Source organism: Anoplolepis gracilipes, chromosome 1 (genome assembly GCF_047496725.1).
Source record: "Anoplolepis gracilipes chromosome 1, ASM4749672v1, whole genome shotgun sequence".
NCBI classification, from domain to species: domain Eukaryota; kingdom Metazoa; phylum Arthropoda; class Insecta; order Hymenoptera; family Formicidae; genus Anoplolepis; species Anoplolepis gracilipes.
Window position 1 is genome coordinate 22,320,649 of NC_132970.1, and position 21,017 is coordinate 22,341,665.

The 21,017-nt window shown below is 31.0% G+C and overlaps 1 protein-coding gene across 2 annotated transcripts in view; it reads left to right on the forward strand.

Annotated features, from left to right (window-relative positions):
- LOC140665471 (lachesin) overlaps positions 1 to 21,017 on the forward strand; it is a 100,360-nt gene that overhangs the window by 56,009 nt on the left and 23,334 nt on the right. For both annotated transcript variants that reach the window (XM_072891643.1, XM_072891653.1), the window contains exon 3: positions 4,576 to 4,778. In XM_072891643.1, the coding sequence (XP_072747744.1) occupies positions 4,576 to 4,778 (203 nt within the window). The remainder of the gene's footprint in view (positions 1 to 4,575; positions 4,779 to 21,017) is intronic.

Here is a 21,017-nt window from a genome sequence, read left to right on the forward strand (position 1 = left end):
TATTGATCATTATTAAACAAAGACTTTGAAAATTGGATTTCCTATTCTAAAATATATCCTATCCATGAAAAAATATACATAATGCTTAATATACTGGTCAATAGGGAGTTTGCATAATTTTGACGCTAATAGCGCTAAATAGCGTGAACTAGCGTCTTCTCAAACCTAACCAATATATACAGTGACAACATACTATTTTTATTTATTAAAATATCCAGTTATTGTGAAAATGGGCAAAGGTAACACGTACAAAACCTGTTTTGTACCTCTATGTAAAAGTACAACAATTAAAACATCCAATAAATTGTTTTTCTTTGTACCTCAAGATCAAGAATGACCGAATATCGCAATACAGAATACAGAAAACAAACGTTTGAAACTATTGCACTGTGACGTCACGCACTCCAGTCAATCAAAATAGTTTTCTCACAATTTAAATTTTATTAAATTTTAATTTAATTTTTTACTACCTTTCTATTGATTAAAATTGTCTTATAAATAAATTTATAATATATTTAAATTACATATATAAAAAAATGTATTTTTTTTTAATGCAAACTCCCTATTGTCCCGATCTTGAAAGAGATTATTGCGTGTTTAATATCCAGGTTCTATTCATGAAAATATTGTATGCATACCCGAGAAGAAAATGGATATAAAATCATATTTAATTATGTTCGAAATTTGACGCGATTATATATATATCAAATATGATCTTCTATAATTATATAAATCCATTTTTCTCGGACACACACACACACACATACACACACACACACACACACAGACACATGCATATATATATGCAAATATCTCGAGATTTATAAAAAAATTTAAATGATCAAGCAACTATAAATATTGTTATACATATAATTAACACACAAATATATACAAGGAAATTATTTTATCATTTAAAACATTCTTATCGCTTTTAACTTCTAAATTATAAAGTATAATATAACTTAACACATACACACGTGAATTCAAGCAAAAAAAAAAAAAAAAAAATGGTTACAATTGATTTTGATTTATTTCACGCTCTTTCGATATTTACGTCGGTTTCTTTTTCGTCGTACTTCTTCCATAAAATTTATATAAGAAGTTGGCACAATTTCAAGCATGAGTCTTCACGTTTATACTTTTTATATTTAGTGTTATCTCTTTTCCAAATTTTGTAGCGTTTTAGCTTCTTGAAGTGATTTTGTTATCATTTTCTTCAACTTTTATTTGGCTAAAATAAAGTCGAGACCGTCAAAGTGCACGTGATCATCAACGGCGTAGCTTGTCAACAAAGGTCGTCGACCGGACGACTTGCTCGTAAGCATCTTCTAACAAATTCACCCCGTCGGCCAGTCGTGCCACACCACCAAAGTCAACGGTAAGCGCCGAGTCTGAAAAATAGGCGTTAAATCAAAGCAGTCGTTACGAGGTCGAACGAGGTTTAACGGTTGCCCGCTCAAAGCCCCCGATGTCGTGCCGGAGGGATTCTCGTTAAGAGGCTTTCTGCTGGATTTTAACCACCCTTGCGCCACGATTGTCCCTACACAAACATTTGTACGCATGGGATATAGATTTTTTACTTGCTATCTTCTTTGCGGAAGCAAAATAAATGACGACCTTGCGGGAATCCGCGTGGCACGGACGGATAACCACCTTTTCTGCATGTAATTTTCCTCTAGTCGGAAAAAATAAAATTATTCCGACAAGAGGCAACACGTCCGATGTAACGTAGCCACAAGCGCGTCACGCATGACCGGCAATATTCCGTAAATTTTCATGGATGAAAAGTGATGCATATGGTGGAAAGTACTTTTTAACCATGTCAGTCTGCAAACATCTTCAACGTATTGAAACGCCTGCATGGCAAGATCGATAAGCATGGCTACAAAATGCGGTGTAAAAAAAATTTTTTTTGCATCTGCATTACTTATTTCCGGTTCAAATGGTAAAAATGCAAAAATAGTAAATATCGATTTTCCTTGTGTGTGCGTGAAAACTAATACGTGCGCTAGGGTGTATACATATGTATCTCATATGTATCCTATAATATTGAAATTCATAAAATATGCTAATGTAGCGCATTATACAAGTATTGCATTGTAATATTTTCCCTTAATTGATATAAAATTTAATTTGTTGCATACACATAAACTTTAAAATAACATTTTAATATAAATACAGGTATAATATTTACACATAATGTACTTTACAAAAATATAATATACTTTATAAATGCGTTGCAATATTTTATCTTTTTGAATATTTTACTATAGCTGAAAATAATTTTATTAAAATTTTTATTAAAAACAAATTTTAGAAAATTATAACGTAGTAATTATACCTGTTTGGTAAATATAAATGTGCAAATAAAGAGTTATTGTAATTAAATTAATTACATTTTATAACTGTATATTTTATAAACAGAAAAATCAATGTTATCATTTTATATTCATCTAGAACAAATATAATTATTTCTCGAAAATACAGTATGTTTGAAAAATTCTCAAACAAAAATTTTTAAAAATCGACAAATTCAGATATCAACTTTTATTCACATTTTACATCAGACTTTTATATAATTTTTTTCTTGATACACGCAATAGAACAACTAAAAGAATATAAGAAGAATTGTATGTGTATATATATATATATATATATATATATATATATATATATATATATATATATATATAAATACAGAAAGAGTGTATAATACTCTTTTCTTCCGAAATTGCTTTTAACTGACTTATACTTTTTTAGCTTGCTAGTACAGCGTCAAAAAATTTTCTTTATAGACGCAATTTTGACAAAATAAAAAAAGTCTGTCAAAATCAGATAAGATGAATAAGGGAGATTATTGCGACCTTGTTTCGTCAAAAATTGCGGGACGAAGCAGGCGCTTCATGTCTAAGCGCATAAAAGAAATGGTGTCTTTTCCGATATTTAAATGTTCATTTAAATATATTTAAAGTTAATTACTTTAATTGATTTAAACCGTCGAGGGCGACCTTTCTCGTCGTCTTCTAATGATTGCCAGACGTCTTTGAAACACTCATATTAATCGAATTTTATCGCACGTAATGGTATATCCTCCCTGTACGCCGCTGTCATCATTTCGTAAGCTTCCGTCATACTTTTAGCAAGATTGACACAAAATTTGATACACATTCATTTTTCCGCTAAACAAAACCACGCAAAACAAACCACATTCTTATTGCATTTTTTTACTCACCTTTATTGTATTTCTTACTCATTAATTATTAATCTAATATTGATGAAACTTACACATGTTGGCCATAAAACTTTGTATTATCTACTTCGATTATTAGCCAATAAATGGTACCACTTGTCTTATCAGAAAAAATTAATTTAGAAATTTTTTAAACATACTGTATACATTAATATAATCTGTTTTATGTTGGTTGTAATATACATATATAACTCTAAAAAAATTTAGTTTTTTAAAAGAAGATGCCAAATACACGCGCTAGTGAAAAATATGTATGTATTATTATAAAAAACTGTTTTCCAAAATGGTGTTATTTTACTATTTCTTACAAAAATAAAGATATAAATATATATTTTTCTAGACAACGAAAATTATTAATTCTTCTGTACTATAAATTCTACATATTTTTTTACAAAATACAATTCTAAATATTTACAAGGACATTGTTTTAAAATGTGACATAAGCATTCGCATATGTATTTATGTGCTACTTATATGTGTGAGAATTATTATTTGATAAAATTTTATGTTAAGTGCTGCATTAAAGCTGAAAAACCAGAAAGATATAAAACTAAGAGAGTTTGACTCATATTTATGCGCAGACGAGCTCATATTATAACGAAGTTCGACCTCGTAAAAGCCAACGTGATTTAATGCCAATTTCTCGGCGCATCTAACGGCGGTTACTATCGGATAGCTGATGACCTCCGGCACCCAAAACTCGGCCAGCTTTAGCACCCATGCGATAAGAGACTGGGCTCGTATTACATTTCATGGAATGTGTGCATATGTTATACACGTTGTTATTGCCATCAATCACTTAATGGAAGTAATATTTGTAAAATATTTACATATTTCATATAATGGTAATGTTATATTGATTAACGCGTGACCTGTGTGAGAGAAAGACTATACTATAATTATACTAATTTGAAATTTAACAGGAAAACTCAAATACACAGGAGAAATTACGTTATTGTTACATCAACGAAAATTGCTCGAATAAACATTGGCAATCTTCTCCGTTCAACCAAACATCAAGTTAATTATACAAATATCATGTTAATGTAACCATAAATTTTATCAATTGTTGTTATTATTAATTATTTCTTGAATTAATTATATGATTTATTCAACATTACAACAATGGTATTTGTTTAAATTAATTTTTTCTTGTAAATAGAGCTTTTTTCTAATATATTTGGATATTTATTCAGTTACATTGTTATTGTAATTCTACAGTTTCTCATTATTATTTTACTTTTAAATTTTGTGTTTGCAAATTCGTTTAAAAGTTAGCAAAAGTTTGATTGACTATAATGTAATTAATAATTAATTTGTTTCAGAATATCCAGCGGCAGTAACGGCGGAAATAGTCGATGTTAATATAAATGTTAACTCATTGGACGGTACAACGGGACCGTTGGACGTTGACCTACCACCAACTTTGCCGATGACCTTCGGCACAGAAAATACCACATTAGTTTCGGCGCAATCAGGGTCTACAGCCCTGATGCCTTGTGTTGTCCACAATTTAGGAGAGGGCACGGTGAGAATTAATTACAAGAACACGTTTATATAACCCATTGATTAACGTGTGACAATTTAATGCACAAATAAGCAGTTACATTTCATTATTGATTATTCTATAAATGTCAATCAAACAAAGTTTATCACTTTTTCAAAAGTAATGTAAATAAACAAAGACATTTTTATTTTTTCTAAAGGAGCAAATAACATAAAATTGTATATGTATATTTAATCGGATAATTTAGTTGTTGAAACTTTACGTGGGTTTCCTATTGTCTAAATATCGTTGCAATAAAAAAAGAAATCATTTAAAATTTTGTTAATTACCTAAACATCAATCGATTGGGTTAATAGCTTTCAGATAGAGCATAACCATATGATCACTAATATTCTGTAATAAGCACAAACTAGGTTTCTATATAACTAGCATTATCACTGCGAAATTCAGATTATTCCTATTAGTTAGATCCGATTTTGTAGTGATCAGTATCATCATATAGATAGAGAAAATTGAATTTCCCCTTAAAACATGAATAATATGAGAATATGATACTAAGCGAGTTTAAAAATATTATCTATAAATTAATAATATTTAATTTAATACATATTTAATTTAATAATAGGGTTTCTATAAAGTCAGTTCCTACTCCTATATTTCGGAAAGGGTTTTAAATTTCGAAAACTCGTAAAACATGGGCGATCGTTTCAAGAAGCTACTCTTTTAAGGGGGTGAAAGTTGCTTCCTCAAGGAGTCAAGGGGAAAGAGGGGAGACCCAACTTAAAAGTTTCAAATAAAACCCCTATTTTTTATTGTACATTCTTATAGCTTATCTCGACTTTTCAAAACACTATAATAAAATATTTTTTTCATTAAATACGTTAAATTCATTAAAATTTTTGAGTTATGGAACTTGAAAGTTTTTGACATAAAATATAAAATATCTTACAAAACATTCAATTTTCAATAACCTTAATACTTTTATGCACAAAATAATGTGACAAATCAATTGAGGTAAAGAAAACATTGTCTTAAAGAAAAAATATGTAGCTGTTCGTTCCAAATTTATATTTTTTCTTTAACACGACAAAATTTAATATAATTTAAGAATTTCTTTGCGTCTGTGCTAATTATTTGTTTAAAACTTAAGTTAAATAATCGTAAATTGTTCCTTTAGCCTTCCCTATTTAATCAAAATATTAGTAAAGTATCCATTTTGACAATCGATCAATATTTTTCACATAAACGAATATTGTTTTTAATGCATAATGTGATACTAAGTTGTTAGCACTTTTATCATTTAGAATTTTGTTCTTGAAAACGGCTGATTTAATGAAAGAATATAAATATACCGTCAATAATCAAACTTTTGATAAATTCTTTAAATAAAAAAAAATTAATTACTTGCACGTCATTACATGTTCCTTTTTTTAATTTACCCCGAGAGACAAAACAGCATTGTGCTTATTTGCGCCTTAATTATGTATGCAGGACGAATCGGAGCTACGTTCTTGCAGTTGTACAAAGTAAAAGCATTAGTGTCATCTAATTTCAATGCGACAAGATAAAAGCGAGGATAAACAAGATTTCGTCGGTCTAAAGAATTTTCAACTTTAACCCTTCTTTTCACTTTTCATAATATTAATCGCTGACAGCGTTCTTTTAAATTGACGGTACCGCCAAGCAAGTAGTTTTAGATTTACAGATACATAAAAAGTACTCGTGCAATGGATAATAGCTCCGTAGAGACATATACGAAAAATTAAACAACTTTGCGAAAATGAAATATGCATAAGTTATAACTTTTGCCGACTTTTGCTATTGCCAAAGAGAAACGATATACATAATTTATTCTTTTACACACTATTTTTTTCATACTATTTTTTCTCAGATTTACTTAATTCTTCACTTGGCACATATTGTTTAATATTTCTCACAATAATCATTCTTCCATTATGGTGCAGTATTTATGTAAATTATTAAAATGCATAAAATATTATAGTTATCTTATAAAGTAAAAGAAAAGTAAAAATGTGAGAGAAGTAACATTCTAGTATAAAATAACAATAATATATAATAATAATATAAAAGTAATATAAAAAAGTATATAATATTAATAATATAATTAATAATTAATGCGTCACTTTAATTATATTTCCTGTAATGTATTTTAATATTTTTTTCTTCTATTTTTAACGAACTAAACGAACTGATTTTAATCAATTTTATTGTAATTTATGTTCCTTTGTAATGTACATTTGTGTACATTAAAAACACAATTTAATTATATTTAATTATTATTTAATATTAAATAAGTTTTATTTTTATAATATATTTATAATAAAATATTTCGTATGCAAATATATTTTATATGATGCAATTTACACGCACTGAATTAATAACACGTGTAACTTTAGATCTATATTGAATTACTTACTTAATGTTATAAATCTAGTTTTGAAACGTTATAAATTTCAATAATACGCATGTATGTAAATATAACACCAATGGGGTGTGTATATCATAGCTGGAATTTCTCGATATTAAAGTTACAGCATTTTGAGTGTAGATGACTCGATAACTTTCCGGATATCGATAAGCTATATTAAGTAATACAGATTTCTTTATGATGTGTGCGGTAATAATATTGTGTAGAAGATAATAAAAAAAATCCAACGTACACACACACACACACACACACACACACACACACACACACACACACACATACATATACAGAAACAGATTAATTCAGACTCAGAGAAGCAGCCAAAGCATCCTTCTCGACGCATAAAATTCCACGGCATAATCTCATTTTAGAAGAATGCAATTCGTGGCAAGAGAATTAATGCCGATTATAAGTTTAAAGCGCCGTTTAATTAATCCGATGTTTTCGCAACTGTATTCGCAGTTTCTTACGCGGCAACTTTACAGTGTAGCAGACGCGCGAAACTCTTCTGGTGGTTCGCAGTTAACGTTGTTATAAAGTTTGTTTTCTTTGTTTGCACAATAACTTTGCCCGCGCGCATATCAACGCGAGCTTTTTCCCACGAAGGGGTAGCAACGCGGATTTACGTGTCGCGGTTGACGACGGACGGTATTCAGAATAGAAAAATCCTCGTGCGCTAAAAATATATACGAATAATAAAGTTGAGTCTGTGAAAACACCGCTAAAGGTACCGCTGTCATTTCAACAGACGAACGTCAACGTAGCCTGTCACAACTTAAATGCAACTTGCACTGGTTTGCTCGCAACAACGTTACGCTGATTTAACATGCGACGCAAACATGGAGCAATACAATCAAATAGAGTTTAATGAACCGTTTAATGAACCTATTGCTTGTTCAACTTTATTCACCACTACATAAACGTATATCAAAATTGCATAACGTGACGAGAGTTAATTATTAATTACGTTTGAAATAGGTATAATATAACACTGTGCTATATTTCTGAATTTTTTTCATGCTTTACAATATGTGACAGGTAATTTTCATAAGGTTTTTTCCTGTAAATTCCAGAAACGAAAATACTTTAGCGCGTCAGGTTTAAGAAAAACCGAGTTAAAAAGTCGAATGGAACTTGTTTTTGACCCACTTTTTTATTTGTTTACAAAAAATAAGACGTCATAGAAATTTGGACAATAATTTAAATAAAAGCGAACCTTAAGTTACAATTTTAAAATGAAGATAAATAAATACATGAAATAATCTTTCTACACAAGTCTTTTGAATAGTGTATATTATCTAGGTACAGCGTAGGCGCGTGCTGTGTTTACTGCACTGTCTCTCTCTCTCTCTCTCTCTCTCTGTATAGATTAATTGTTTGGAAACCACCAAAATCTATGATTATCTAATTGAATAATTAACTTATTGATGTTTGGTAAAATCAGATTATTAGATTAACAGTCAGATTACAATAAGATTGTTAATTTAGTGATATTAGATAATTATCTAGCATCAATAAATTAATTAATTAATTAGATAATTATAAGACTTGGGCGTTTTCTAACCAATTAATCTGCATAGAGAGACAGTGCAATACACGGATAGCATACTTTATAGGTGGTTGTAATTGTCAAAAAACCTGTGTTACAGAAAAATTGTGTCGTGTTACTTATTTTTGTTTATTTTAGGTTTATCTTAAGGTTTGAATTTTTACTCAAAATATTATCCGAATCACTATGACGTCTTATTTTTTGTAAATAATTAAAAAAATAGTCAACACAAACTTTTTTGACTTTTTGACCCGATTTTTCTCAAAAACCTGGACAAATGCTGAAGTATTTTTGTTTTCGAATTCATTTACAGAAAAAACTTATCAGAACCACCTATTACAAAAAACAAAATCCTTATTGTACAGTATAATCGAATAATTCATTGATTGGTGCAAGAGGTGATAAAAATTTATAATTTACAATATAAGATATAAAACGTATTATTTAAAAACGTCGCGGTCTACAAAATTTTATTTTTCTATCGCTTGCAGGTTTTATTTATTTGTATGATTTATCGTATTAAAAAATATATATTTTTAATTTAAAATTACGCGATTTAATAAGTATATTTTTAAATGTAATTGTGAATTTTTTAAATTTAATATTTTAATATTTATATATTTATTATAAAATTTAATTTTAATATTTTAATATTTATTATAAATTTATTAACAAAATATTTTTAATAAAATTTTTTGAATAAAATTTTTTTTGTAATAGCAATCTTTTTACAATATTACAGGCTTAATAAGATTCTTGATTTTCTAGGAGGTAACTTTAAAAAATGGCGTTGCGCGAAGAATGTAATCCACTCTCGCGTACGACGTTTGACCATTTCCAGAATTTCAAGAATTTAATTAATTAATTTACAGTACCGTCGCGGTCGGATCTTATTAGAAATAGTTCCTTTTGCTTTCTAGAAGAAGATGTAGTTACGTCTAGGTGCAAATTACCGCGCGACCGAAATTCCAAACTGCAATATTGCATTAACGCTACGATAAATTTAAAGCGCTATTTTAATTAATTTAATATTTGTGGCACATTGGTCACCCCATTATTTATACACGTCAAACATAAGCGATAGTATGCGACGCTGTCGCCAGCAATATGAAAAATTGCGCGTATGTACATACTTCTTCTTTATCTTTGCTGTTTTAATTTCAGAAAATGTCGGAGTAAAGTTCTCTGATACTCACACGCGTCAGAAGAAGTTATCAAAGAAAAATACATTGAAATGTCTCACAAGTAAAGACAAATAATGTCAGAGCTGGAGAGAGACTTTCCGACTTTCCGACCAGAAAAAGCAAATCCATTCGCAGAATTTTGATTACAAAAAGTAGATTTTTTTTTTCTATATATTTCTTATTCATTTTCTATTTATTAATTATTAGAAATATATTAATCAAACAATTAAATGGTATTAACCTGAGATATTATTTTTTGACATTTGTTACACTCTTTTATCAATGGATACTTTTATTATTGCCATGATTTTCTTTTAAAAATAGAATGCTATTATCACATCCACGCACACATTTATGTAAATTCGCGTTTCTTTATCCGTTAGTCAAACAAATATACAACATAGCTTAAATAATAGTCTCCTGATATAAAAGAAAATTAAGTGAATACGCAACATGTAATTTAAATTATTCTGGGATTTAAATGAAACATTTTGCCGATAAGAACGCGCGGGATATTGGCATGGAAATTGCAAAGCCAGATATTAAAATGAGATACAAATTGTCGATCATATTGTTCTCCAAAAAGTGATCGGAATCATTCGCAGCATCTCGTTTGTCAGTCTTGCAGCCGTTCACTATCGCGCACGTTGTTCCTCGGGCGATGTTCCGGAAGTTATTACGGAATTATTACGCCCTTCCCACCAACGCTTGAGAATAATTGGCGCGTTATAGGACAGAGGAGAGCAGGCGGCGCGCGTGAGTCAAACGGACACAGGTAGAAATCGATAGGGACAGCCTCGTCGAACGACTCGCCCGGTCGTCGTTATATCGCCACCATCGTTGTCAGATACTACACGCGCGTCGTTTCGCGAGCATATAAGATTTCATTGCTGCAAACTGGAGCGAACGCGGGTTATAGTAAAGGCGAACACCGGAGCACCACAAAGAGGTTCAAGAGATGGACTATAATAATAAGAGTCAGCGTGCACGCTTTTCCATTTCGTGAAATTGGTATTTCAGAGAAAATTAGATTCGCCTGATAAACTCACGATGTGTGGTCACGGGTAAGCTTTCGCTTATGCTATATATACGGCAATGTGAGAATCTCGTGCATACGTTGAGGAGAGCGACGTGAATTATGATGCTGCATACGGATAACAATGAAGATAATAAATGATCTTTCGCATACATGCAAGAAAGAATATTCCTGCAACCAAAATTTGTTAGCTCAAGCAGGATGTATGACTAACAAAATCCTATTGTTGAATAAATGAAATTATTTTTCCAATTCTTTTTCGTTAAAATAATTCTTCAAACATCATCATAAGTGAGTTTCACCACTAAGAATCCATTTTGAGCTTCTGTAGGGTAAACTCGGGTAAGATGGCCATAGTTTTTTAAAATGCAAAACACATACTTTTATTTTTGTTATTTTTTAATAGCGTATGGCATATTATCTTCCCTGAAGCTTAAATTATGTAATATTATCGAAATTAAAAGGAAAGTATTTAATAGAAATTTTATATTATCAAAATAATACAACATAAGCATTGGCCATCTTATCCAACTTTTAAGGAAAAGATGATCATAATATTTATAAAAAAACAGTAAAAACGAAAATAAAAATTATAGGTCGTATCAACAATTTACATATCTTTATAATATGTCTAACGTCGATTACGATAGCTTAATTGTAATTTATTCGACGTTATGAAAAACTTTGCAAAAATATGATATAAGATTCACAATATCGTTATTTCGAACAATGTATGCACATAAACTACTGTAAATATCGATTATCTTTGATAATGACTAAAAAAACGGCCTATATAGCGATTATTGAAAAAATTACAGCCTATGACTATCTCTTCTGTATGGCTATCATACCCTAGTTTACCCTATTATTATTAAACGAACGTTAGGATTTAAGATGGCATTAATGATAAGAGTATGATGGAAGATGTCGATTTTTCCAGCAGAGATTTAACCGCATTAACGCAAAATTCGAACACGTCAAACGCGTCGTAAGTTACACGGTCTGCTCATATACACTCTTGCCCTTCCTCCTCTCGCGGTGATTTATTTTTTTTTCTTCCGTTCGAGCGAACGGAAGTAACGACGTTACTATTCCGAGTGCTGGGAGTTGCTGGTAGGTTGCGGAAATACAATCACGGCTGAACGAACTAGGTCGCACACCGCCAACCTTTTTATCCGTAATTTACAGCAATATTTGGAATTCGTTCAAGAGAGACGAACGCCCGGGCATAAATCTAATTATAACGGGGTCGGCTAGATTGCGGAGCTCGGCAATTCGGAGACGTCTCGGTATGAAAATACACGAATGCGCTCGATTCCTTGATGTATCGGCAATCTTAATGAATGCGATTGCGCGTATCTTCCGGTCGGATACAAAAAGTTTTGAAAAATTACCGGGATCACAATCAACCAAGCAACGTTAATAATTTATGGATATTCTGCAATTATAGCATACAATTAAGACTGTTTGAAAGGGGTGGTAAATCAAGAGGGATGATAGTTATATTCGATCGTAAAGTCAAAAATGCTATAATTATTTATTATAGATCTTTCACGATTGAATAACATGTACACATCATCTATAAAATAAATTATATAATCATAAATTGTGAACGATGATTAGTATAAAAAATAATAGAAAATTTTATATATATCTGTGTATGTATTTTACTACACACAAACACATAAGTCGAAATACATATTTACTCAATTTATATACACATCTTGCGATTTTCGAGACTTACATTTAATCGGATATATTTTCTCTATTATATTTTATTATGCATTAATATAGCTGCGCTGTCACTTGTAGAACATTTTTCATTTTATATTCCTACATTTTAACAAAAATCATATTTGCTTCTTGAAATTTATTTTATTGAAAGTGAGAAGAAAAAGGTGTGAGTAAAAAAATACTACTTTCTATTACATTAAAAACAGTATTAATATACATATATAAAGAAGAAGCTTTTCTAAACTTATTTTATTAAAAGCGAGAAGAAAAGAGAATGTGAATAAAAAATACTGCTTTTATATAATATAAAATATTAGTTTTGCATAATAAAAAGCAATATTTTTTTTTATATAAAAAGCAGTATCTTTCTCAATATACATATATGTATATCAGAGAAGGCACAAAATTTGCACATCTTGAATAACTTGTGAAATATGTATTTTATAAAAAATTGTTACATATAAAAGTTGTATAATTTCAAGAAAATCAATACATATCTACTTTTTTAATAATTGGAAATATTTCGGAGATTTGAAGGTCAATCTAAATTTCTTTAAATTGGACCAGCCTAGTTTTTTATATAAATCAATTTTTCGCAATATTCTACGTAAAAAGTTATAAAGGTACGATGGCCAAAAATTGAATAGTTTAAGAGAGATTTTATATAATTGCTAACAAAAGTAAATGATATGACATTGCTCTATTGCTACTTTTTTATTAAAATATACAGTATATCAGATATTTAAAATTATATGCAACATACTTATAAAATATAACTTAAAAATTATCTTTATTTGTTAATGCAAGTTTAATGCGTATGATATTTTTATCTCTTTGTTCTTATAGCACACAAGTATTATTCATATAAAAATATATTCCACTTGTAAGCACACATGTTTACACGCACACAAAATTTATTTCTCTTTAATAATGTTATTACATCTTCATAAATTATATGTAAATATGATTTTGTTTCATTTCTTGTGCTTATTTATGCTTATTTATTCGCAACAAGAGATCAAAGGAAACTCGACTGAAAGAGAGAAAGAGAGAATCTTTTTATGTATATTATTTCGTGTGCTAAAATACAAATTATATAAAGTTAAAAGGATTATCTTATAATTATACACATGAGGTGACCTATTTGAGGTTACTGTTTTAGAAACCGTTGAGTATCTTATGAAAAAGTAAATGATATGACATTGCTCTATTGCTACTTTTTTATTAAAATATACAGTATATCGGATATTTAAAATTATATGCAACATACTTATAAAATTATTTCGTGTGCTAAAATACAAATTATATAAAGTTAAAAGGATTATCTTATAATTATACACATGAGGTGACCTATTTGAGGTTACTGTTTTAGAAACCGTTGAGTATCTTATGAAAAGATATTTATTTGATTCGTTGTACAAAAGTGATCTAAATTAGCATAAATATCATATTTGTCTTATTCTCCCTTTGCGAGTTATTGAAAATTATCAAAAAATAATAAACTGTTTTACTCTTATGAAATAAGAACATATTATTCTTGCTATAAAGTTTGAAAAATAACCAAATAATAATAATAATAATATCCAAATAATTATGTAAATTAACAGTTTTCTCACGTAATGTAAAACAATAATAAATGACAAAATAACAATAAATAATAAACAAAGGAATGAAAACAGCAAAAATATGTACATTAATATTAAATGTACAAAGGTAATTCAATAAATAAGGTAACAAGACATACTATATACAGTTTGTAATGTAAACTTTTATTTATTAAAAATCTATTACCCTAGTAATAAAAGAATCGATTAAATTTCTCTTTTAAAGGAAAGAATACGAATATTCAATAGATTTTATTAAAGTAGTATAAAAACTGTGCGTGCATTTTATTATTCGTAGAAAATGGAAAATTGAAAATATCAAAGAAATATCATCGATAAAATAAATAATAAGAAAAAGTATGAAATAATTACTCGAGCAAGTGTATACGGATGCACTCGAAACGTTTGCAGAACACCGTCATTACATCAAACGCAATCTTTTTCTCGTCATCTACGCCACATCGAACGGGCGACCGACTTATAGCGCGAGCAAAAAAAATCACATAACAACTCGTCTATTTTCTCCTTTCCTCTCTCTCGCCCATTTCTCGTTCATTAATACCGTGCTGGAGCACTGTGGAGAAGCTCGCGTATATACGCGATGCCATTAAAATATTCAAATCAAAGCGAGCACCGCGGCTTTTGTCGCCCGCACGACTCTAGTGTGTTTTTTTTCTCTCTCTCTCTCTTTCTCCTTTTTTTTTTCCTTCATTCTTACAGAAAATCAATCTTTATTTCACTTCCTCGAAGATTCAAAGCAACGTTATTTCGCGGACTTTACGCAAATAATTTTCGAAAGTGTGCGACATCGTCGCAAAGAACGCAATCTGTAACTCGTTATGCAATGCAGAACGATTGCGTTATGCAATATTTTCAGGATTGGCGGACCCGGGAGCGAGAGACCATCGCATTGTGCGGCGAAAACTCTTTGGGAATCGCTAACGATCTGCAACCCGATAATTGGGCGGCTGAAACGAGAAATGTCATCTGCGCGCGAAAGCGATACAGGGCGTCGGCATCGCGGAAATACCGCCTCACGCTGCACTTGCATCCGGATATCGGTTCAATAAGCGTGCACCACGCTCGGAGAGACGCTGTGGATAAACCTATATATACGGTGCCGAAAGCATTCGGTATTCGAAAATGCTGTGAGCGTACACCTGCTCGTGCGCGCGGTTCGTAAAGATCAGACGTCTCTCGAAAAATCACGACGCGACCGATGGCACACGGAAATGAAACGCGCGACTTCCGGAGAATTTCAACTCCACGCGCGATGATAGAGAAAGTGCATCGAATGTGCGGCAGGTGCATGACCTGATAAAAGTTGCACGAACCAACACGTCTCGCATTACTTACCTTTGTCACATTTTCTTTGACAATTAAGTAAAGAACATTGTTCTAGGCATCATGCGCAAATTTATAATTGACATTGTTTATAACATTTTATTTTTATTTTTTTAGCTATTTTATAATTAATATCGTATTTATATTAATAATATTATATTTTTTAAAGGACGTTTTTAATTTTTATTAACTTTTAATATTTGTACTTTTTTTCGCACGCTTTGCAATATTAAATAAAAATACAGAGTATTTAAATCAAATAATTATCAGTTTTATCAACATATTATATGTCAACAACAATATTTGGAATTTCTTCGCTCAATCGATATTTATATTTCTGTTGCATCGTTCATTGAAATACATTGCAAGTCTTCTCGGGTATAAATCGATGTCGCAGGTGACAGTCAGGTAATTTCTTTTATCGAGAGAAACGATTCGAGGGATGCAGGGCATCGGGATTGTGAAGATGGACAACGGGAACTCGTGCCATGAACCGGAATCGCGCGCGGCCCGTTTCGTTGCACATAAATTGTACATGCACGATCGATGCAGCCCGATACTTTCTAAAGAGTAAGACTCAACCGTCATGCTGGCACGTATGAGGCATGATGGCTACGAAAAATCGCATCGTGAAATGTGACGGGGGTCGAATGTTGGATATATTCCACGAGAATTTCTACTCGCCACGCGACGAACATGTGTGGCATAACGTGAGAACTGACAAATACCGCGCGAGTGCAGTAGATCCACGAAATTCTGGTATTCCAGAACCAGAATAAGATCTGAAATAGTAATAAATCGCAGTACGCGATAAATCAATTTGCGCGCTTTGCCTTGCCAACGCTGCCATTATCGGAAAGTTTATTCTTTGACTGAAAATATATCTCTTAGATGCAACACAGTAATCGTTAAAATGTTCCGTAATAATATGTTAAATAAAAAATTACATGACTTTATATTTAATTTATTGTTACTTTCTTCTTTTATATTTTTTAAAATTATCGAATTTGCTTATATCAAACATCTTTTCAATATGATATCTATCGATAACACGTAACAATAAAACAGAAATATGACGTAAACATGTTAATTAAAGACACATGCATATTTGATAAATTAATAATATGATTTAACTATGATAGATCACTCGTTGTAATCTACATAATGCCATTGTTTCACTTTGTAATAATAAATACATATATTCGTAAATGTAATTTCATTGTTGATGTATTAAATGCGTACGCGGTATATTTATATATATATATATATATATATATATATATATATATATATAAATAAATAATACATTCAAATTTACCACCTCAGGAAGCTTACACTCGCGTGAAATTACAGTCGCATCTATCACGCTTCCATGTTTCTTAAAATGCGTTGGCAACGAAAGTATTCCAATACGGCAAATAAAAAAATAATACTCTAGGGCAATTATTTTTGTCAACGAGATGACTTCTCCAATCTTGGAACGCGATCTTAGGAAAGCGCACACCACAACGACTTTGCAATTCACAAGCCGTGTCGGAAAATCTGCACCAGCATTTATCTACTCCCCGTATGCGTTTACATTTATATCGCATATAAATAGATGAAGTTATGTCACTCATATGCATATATCGTGAGCATTACTTAAGCTCGCGAATTTAACCACCGATAGAAACAAGAGAGAGAAAAGAAAAAAAATATAGGAACACGGTCACGGATGTGTGTTACGCAAAAAAATATATCCGTAAATCGCGGATATAAAGAGGCAGTTAAAAAAATCAATGTGATAAATAAATAATTCAATGTGTCACATGCGCGAGGAAAGCTTTTGTGTTCGATAAATATATCCAATCTTTATGACGTAAATTATTCGCTGTTTTATCTCTTGCGAGAGGGATCCGTGTTGGCGAAAATTGCGTGAAAAAAGAGGCGCGCGAAAGGCTGACGGCGATGCATGCATTCATTCAAGAGGCGCTTTTATTGACGTCAGCGAGCCCTGTAGGATCGATCCAAATTGGTCGAGCGCCGCGCATTCGGCGGTGCACTCGGAACAATGAGTACGTAGTTAATCCATTTTTTTTTCTTAACTGTCGACTTTTGCGCGCAACTGCACCGATCGCAATTCCGTGGGACGCCATAGGCGTTCATCGATGCAGAAAATCGATGGCGCAGCGAGAGCGAAAAAAAATGCAAATTCAGATACATATATATTCTTGCATGTGACGGTATTAAGTATCCTGTCAACACATATATATATATACATATATATATATATATATATATCGCGCATATTGTTATGTGCTTATGTAGTATGCGTACCCGCGGGGATTTGAGCACGTGCGTGCAATTCGTTCGTTAAACGATATAGTGATAAGCTTTCGAAATGGTAGCATGATCAGTGCATGCATAATGAAAGTTTACATTTTAATGTATTAATTTTATCTTAATAGAAATTCGTAATACCTTTCTTTATTCGTATCTATTATACAATTTTTTATTTAAAGTAAAACTCGAATAGTTACTCAATGAAAATTGGGATATATCTTTGTATTTGTAAACGATAATAATTTTTCTTCTTTACAAAGAAAAATATTAGAACGTTATAGTATCTATTTAATTATTTTTCTTCAACATATATTTTTATTCCAGAGTTTTTTTAAGTAGCTACGGAAAAATATAAAAATAAATAAAACACCGACCACCATATACTGCAAGTCGTTATTGGAATGTATTTTTTTGCGATTTATCGTGAAGGACGGTATTTGCATTTTCGAATTTTAAGTAAAACGCACTGTATACTAGGGCAACGCAAAAGCGTCAGTTGGTCAAAAAGTAGAGCGGGTACAGCATGAAATGCATAAATCATGGTGCAGCATGAATTAGGAGTGATCTGCAAAAAATAGTACTTTTAGTTATGTGCATACATATATTATTTGCATCCAGTCAGTGAGTCGCCGGCTGCACACATACACAAACGCAACACATATGCGACGCGATGGTAGAGAAAATATATTTATAACTCGACGAAATATATATATTGTATATATATGCATATTTTATTGCAGCTTGAGATAAGTGCACTTGGTTAAAAAAATTGCAGCTCCTAACGGAAGCGCTGATGAGAATCAATCTTAAATAAGGAAATGTATTTAAAAAATGGCTGCAATGTTAGTGTGAGAAAGAAAATTTACAAAGCGAAGCGCAATTATCACCCATTTATATCGACGATAAAATTGGCGCTTTAACGTTTAATGAAGTGTCATGTAATGCTGTTAAGTGAGATTGAACCTTACGTCTACAGTAGACTATTATTTGAAGTACGGTGCATTGTCATGAAAGTACATTCCACATACATTACGCTTCTTTATTCCCCGAGAAACTGCCCGAGGGAGAAATTACTCCAAGGGTGAATTGGAGAGATACGGAAGAGCGTTATTATAGCTAAGCAGTGTGTTACAAGAGGCCTTGTATTTATCGCACTATTTCGAGAATGGAGGGAAGAGTGAAACAGGAGAACGCCAAGAGAAATTGATGCCGAAATGTATAATACAGCTTTTAACTAATGATTTCATTGCTTTGCACGCAAAATTTTCTCTGACAATTTTCTCAACTATATAAAAAAATCGTTTACGTAATTAAATGATGATTATTTAATTTTCTATTCCTTTGCAAAATCGCCAGAGTTTAATATATTTCAATATGATGCACAATTAATCGCTTTTAAGAGAACATTGAATTATATCATATTAATATCATTGCGTAATTAATTACGCTATTGACGTTGTTACTAATTAATTCATGAAACAATGAACTAACAATTTCTGAATAAAATTATTTTACACATGATAAAATAAATTTTGAAAATAATTTATAATAAAATTATCACTATTTTAATAAAATTATTATATGCTATATAAAGTTATTATATAATTCATTATTATATAATTCATTGTATCTTAATTTAATTTAATTTTACATTATATATTATATTATAGATTTTATGTTATGTAAATTTTTAGATTTTATATGCGATAATACTTTTTCTTTGTTTATAAAATAAATTATATAAATTAGTTAAAATGACACCCAATCTTTTTAAAATAGCATGTGTGGCTATTGTGTTATACTTTAATTAATTGGAATCTAATTGAATTTGAGATCGGTCTTAAGAAGAAGCAAATAATCATTATTGTTAACAGCGTACACTGAATACGCGTTGCGCTGTTTTCGCAATAAATGTATATATTTATTACAATACTTTGGAAACAAAAGGAGAGAAGAGCCACGCTTTTGTATGTATATATATATATATATATATATATATATATATATATATATATATACCGGAATGTGGACTTTGTTAGCCAGTGCGCACTGGTACAACCATACAGATCGATTTCAATTGGTTGATTGTGCTCGGATGCATCCTCGGATTTCCCTCATGACCTACGAGTTAATTGATTTTATTCTCCGTAACTTTTCAGTCTTCCATCATCTTTCAACGTATCGTATATATGTTATCAAAAACATATGATTCCCCTCGTTTCAAGAGAGAAAGTCAGAAATATATCGAGTGAGAAAAATTATGCAACAAAAGAGCCGATTGGGCTATTAATTTCCGCTTCGTGTGTTTTCTACTACATGCGATTATTTTCGATTCCATTGAAGATGGGTTCATTAATCAAGCGGGCGATAAAATCGATTAGAATATGGGCGTGGTTGTTTCAACCCCTTTGTGTCGTTGCTGCAACCTGCACTGTATCTTTTCTTAGATTTATCTCCCCTGCGAATTCCTTTCTTCGGAAATAAATATCTGCTTGTCCTATAACGGGGAAATATGTACCGCGACGGATGACATGATATTTGTTTTACCGCGCTCGTCCGATAAGGTCACGAGGGAAGGGAAAGACGAAAGAAAAGAGAGATTGTATCTGGAAGCTGTAAAGTGCAAGGAGTATTTATCACTTCGCTAAAGCAGCTTAATGATCCGTAGGAGCTCTCGTACCGAACAGAATCCTCCCGTGCACAGCGTATTATCTTCCTGTCCAAGAGACATTAACGTGCCAAGCTCTACTTATAGACAAAATATTTACGAAATGAGAGAATGTGCTTTTAATCAGAAACTTATAATAACACGAGAAGGGGATTCTAATTATTTGCACAAAAAAAAAAAAAAAAAAAAAAAATATTTTTAGGCATAGATAGAATTTTGATAACACAATATTTTTTTCAACATATACACGTACGAGAAAAAGAATGAAATATAAAATACTATTGGTTAAATTAGGACGCTCCTTTTAGCAGAATATTAATTATCTTAATTATCTATAATGTCAATTAATTTCCATAATTAAGAAATGTAG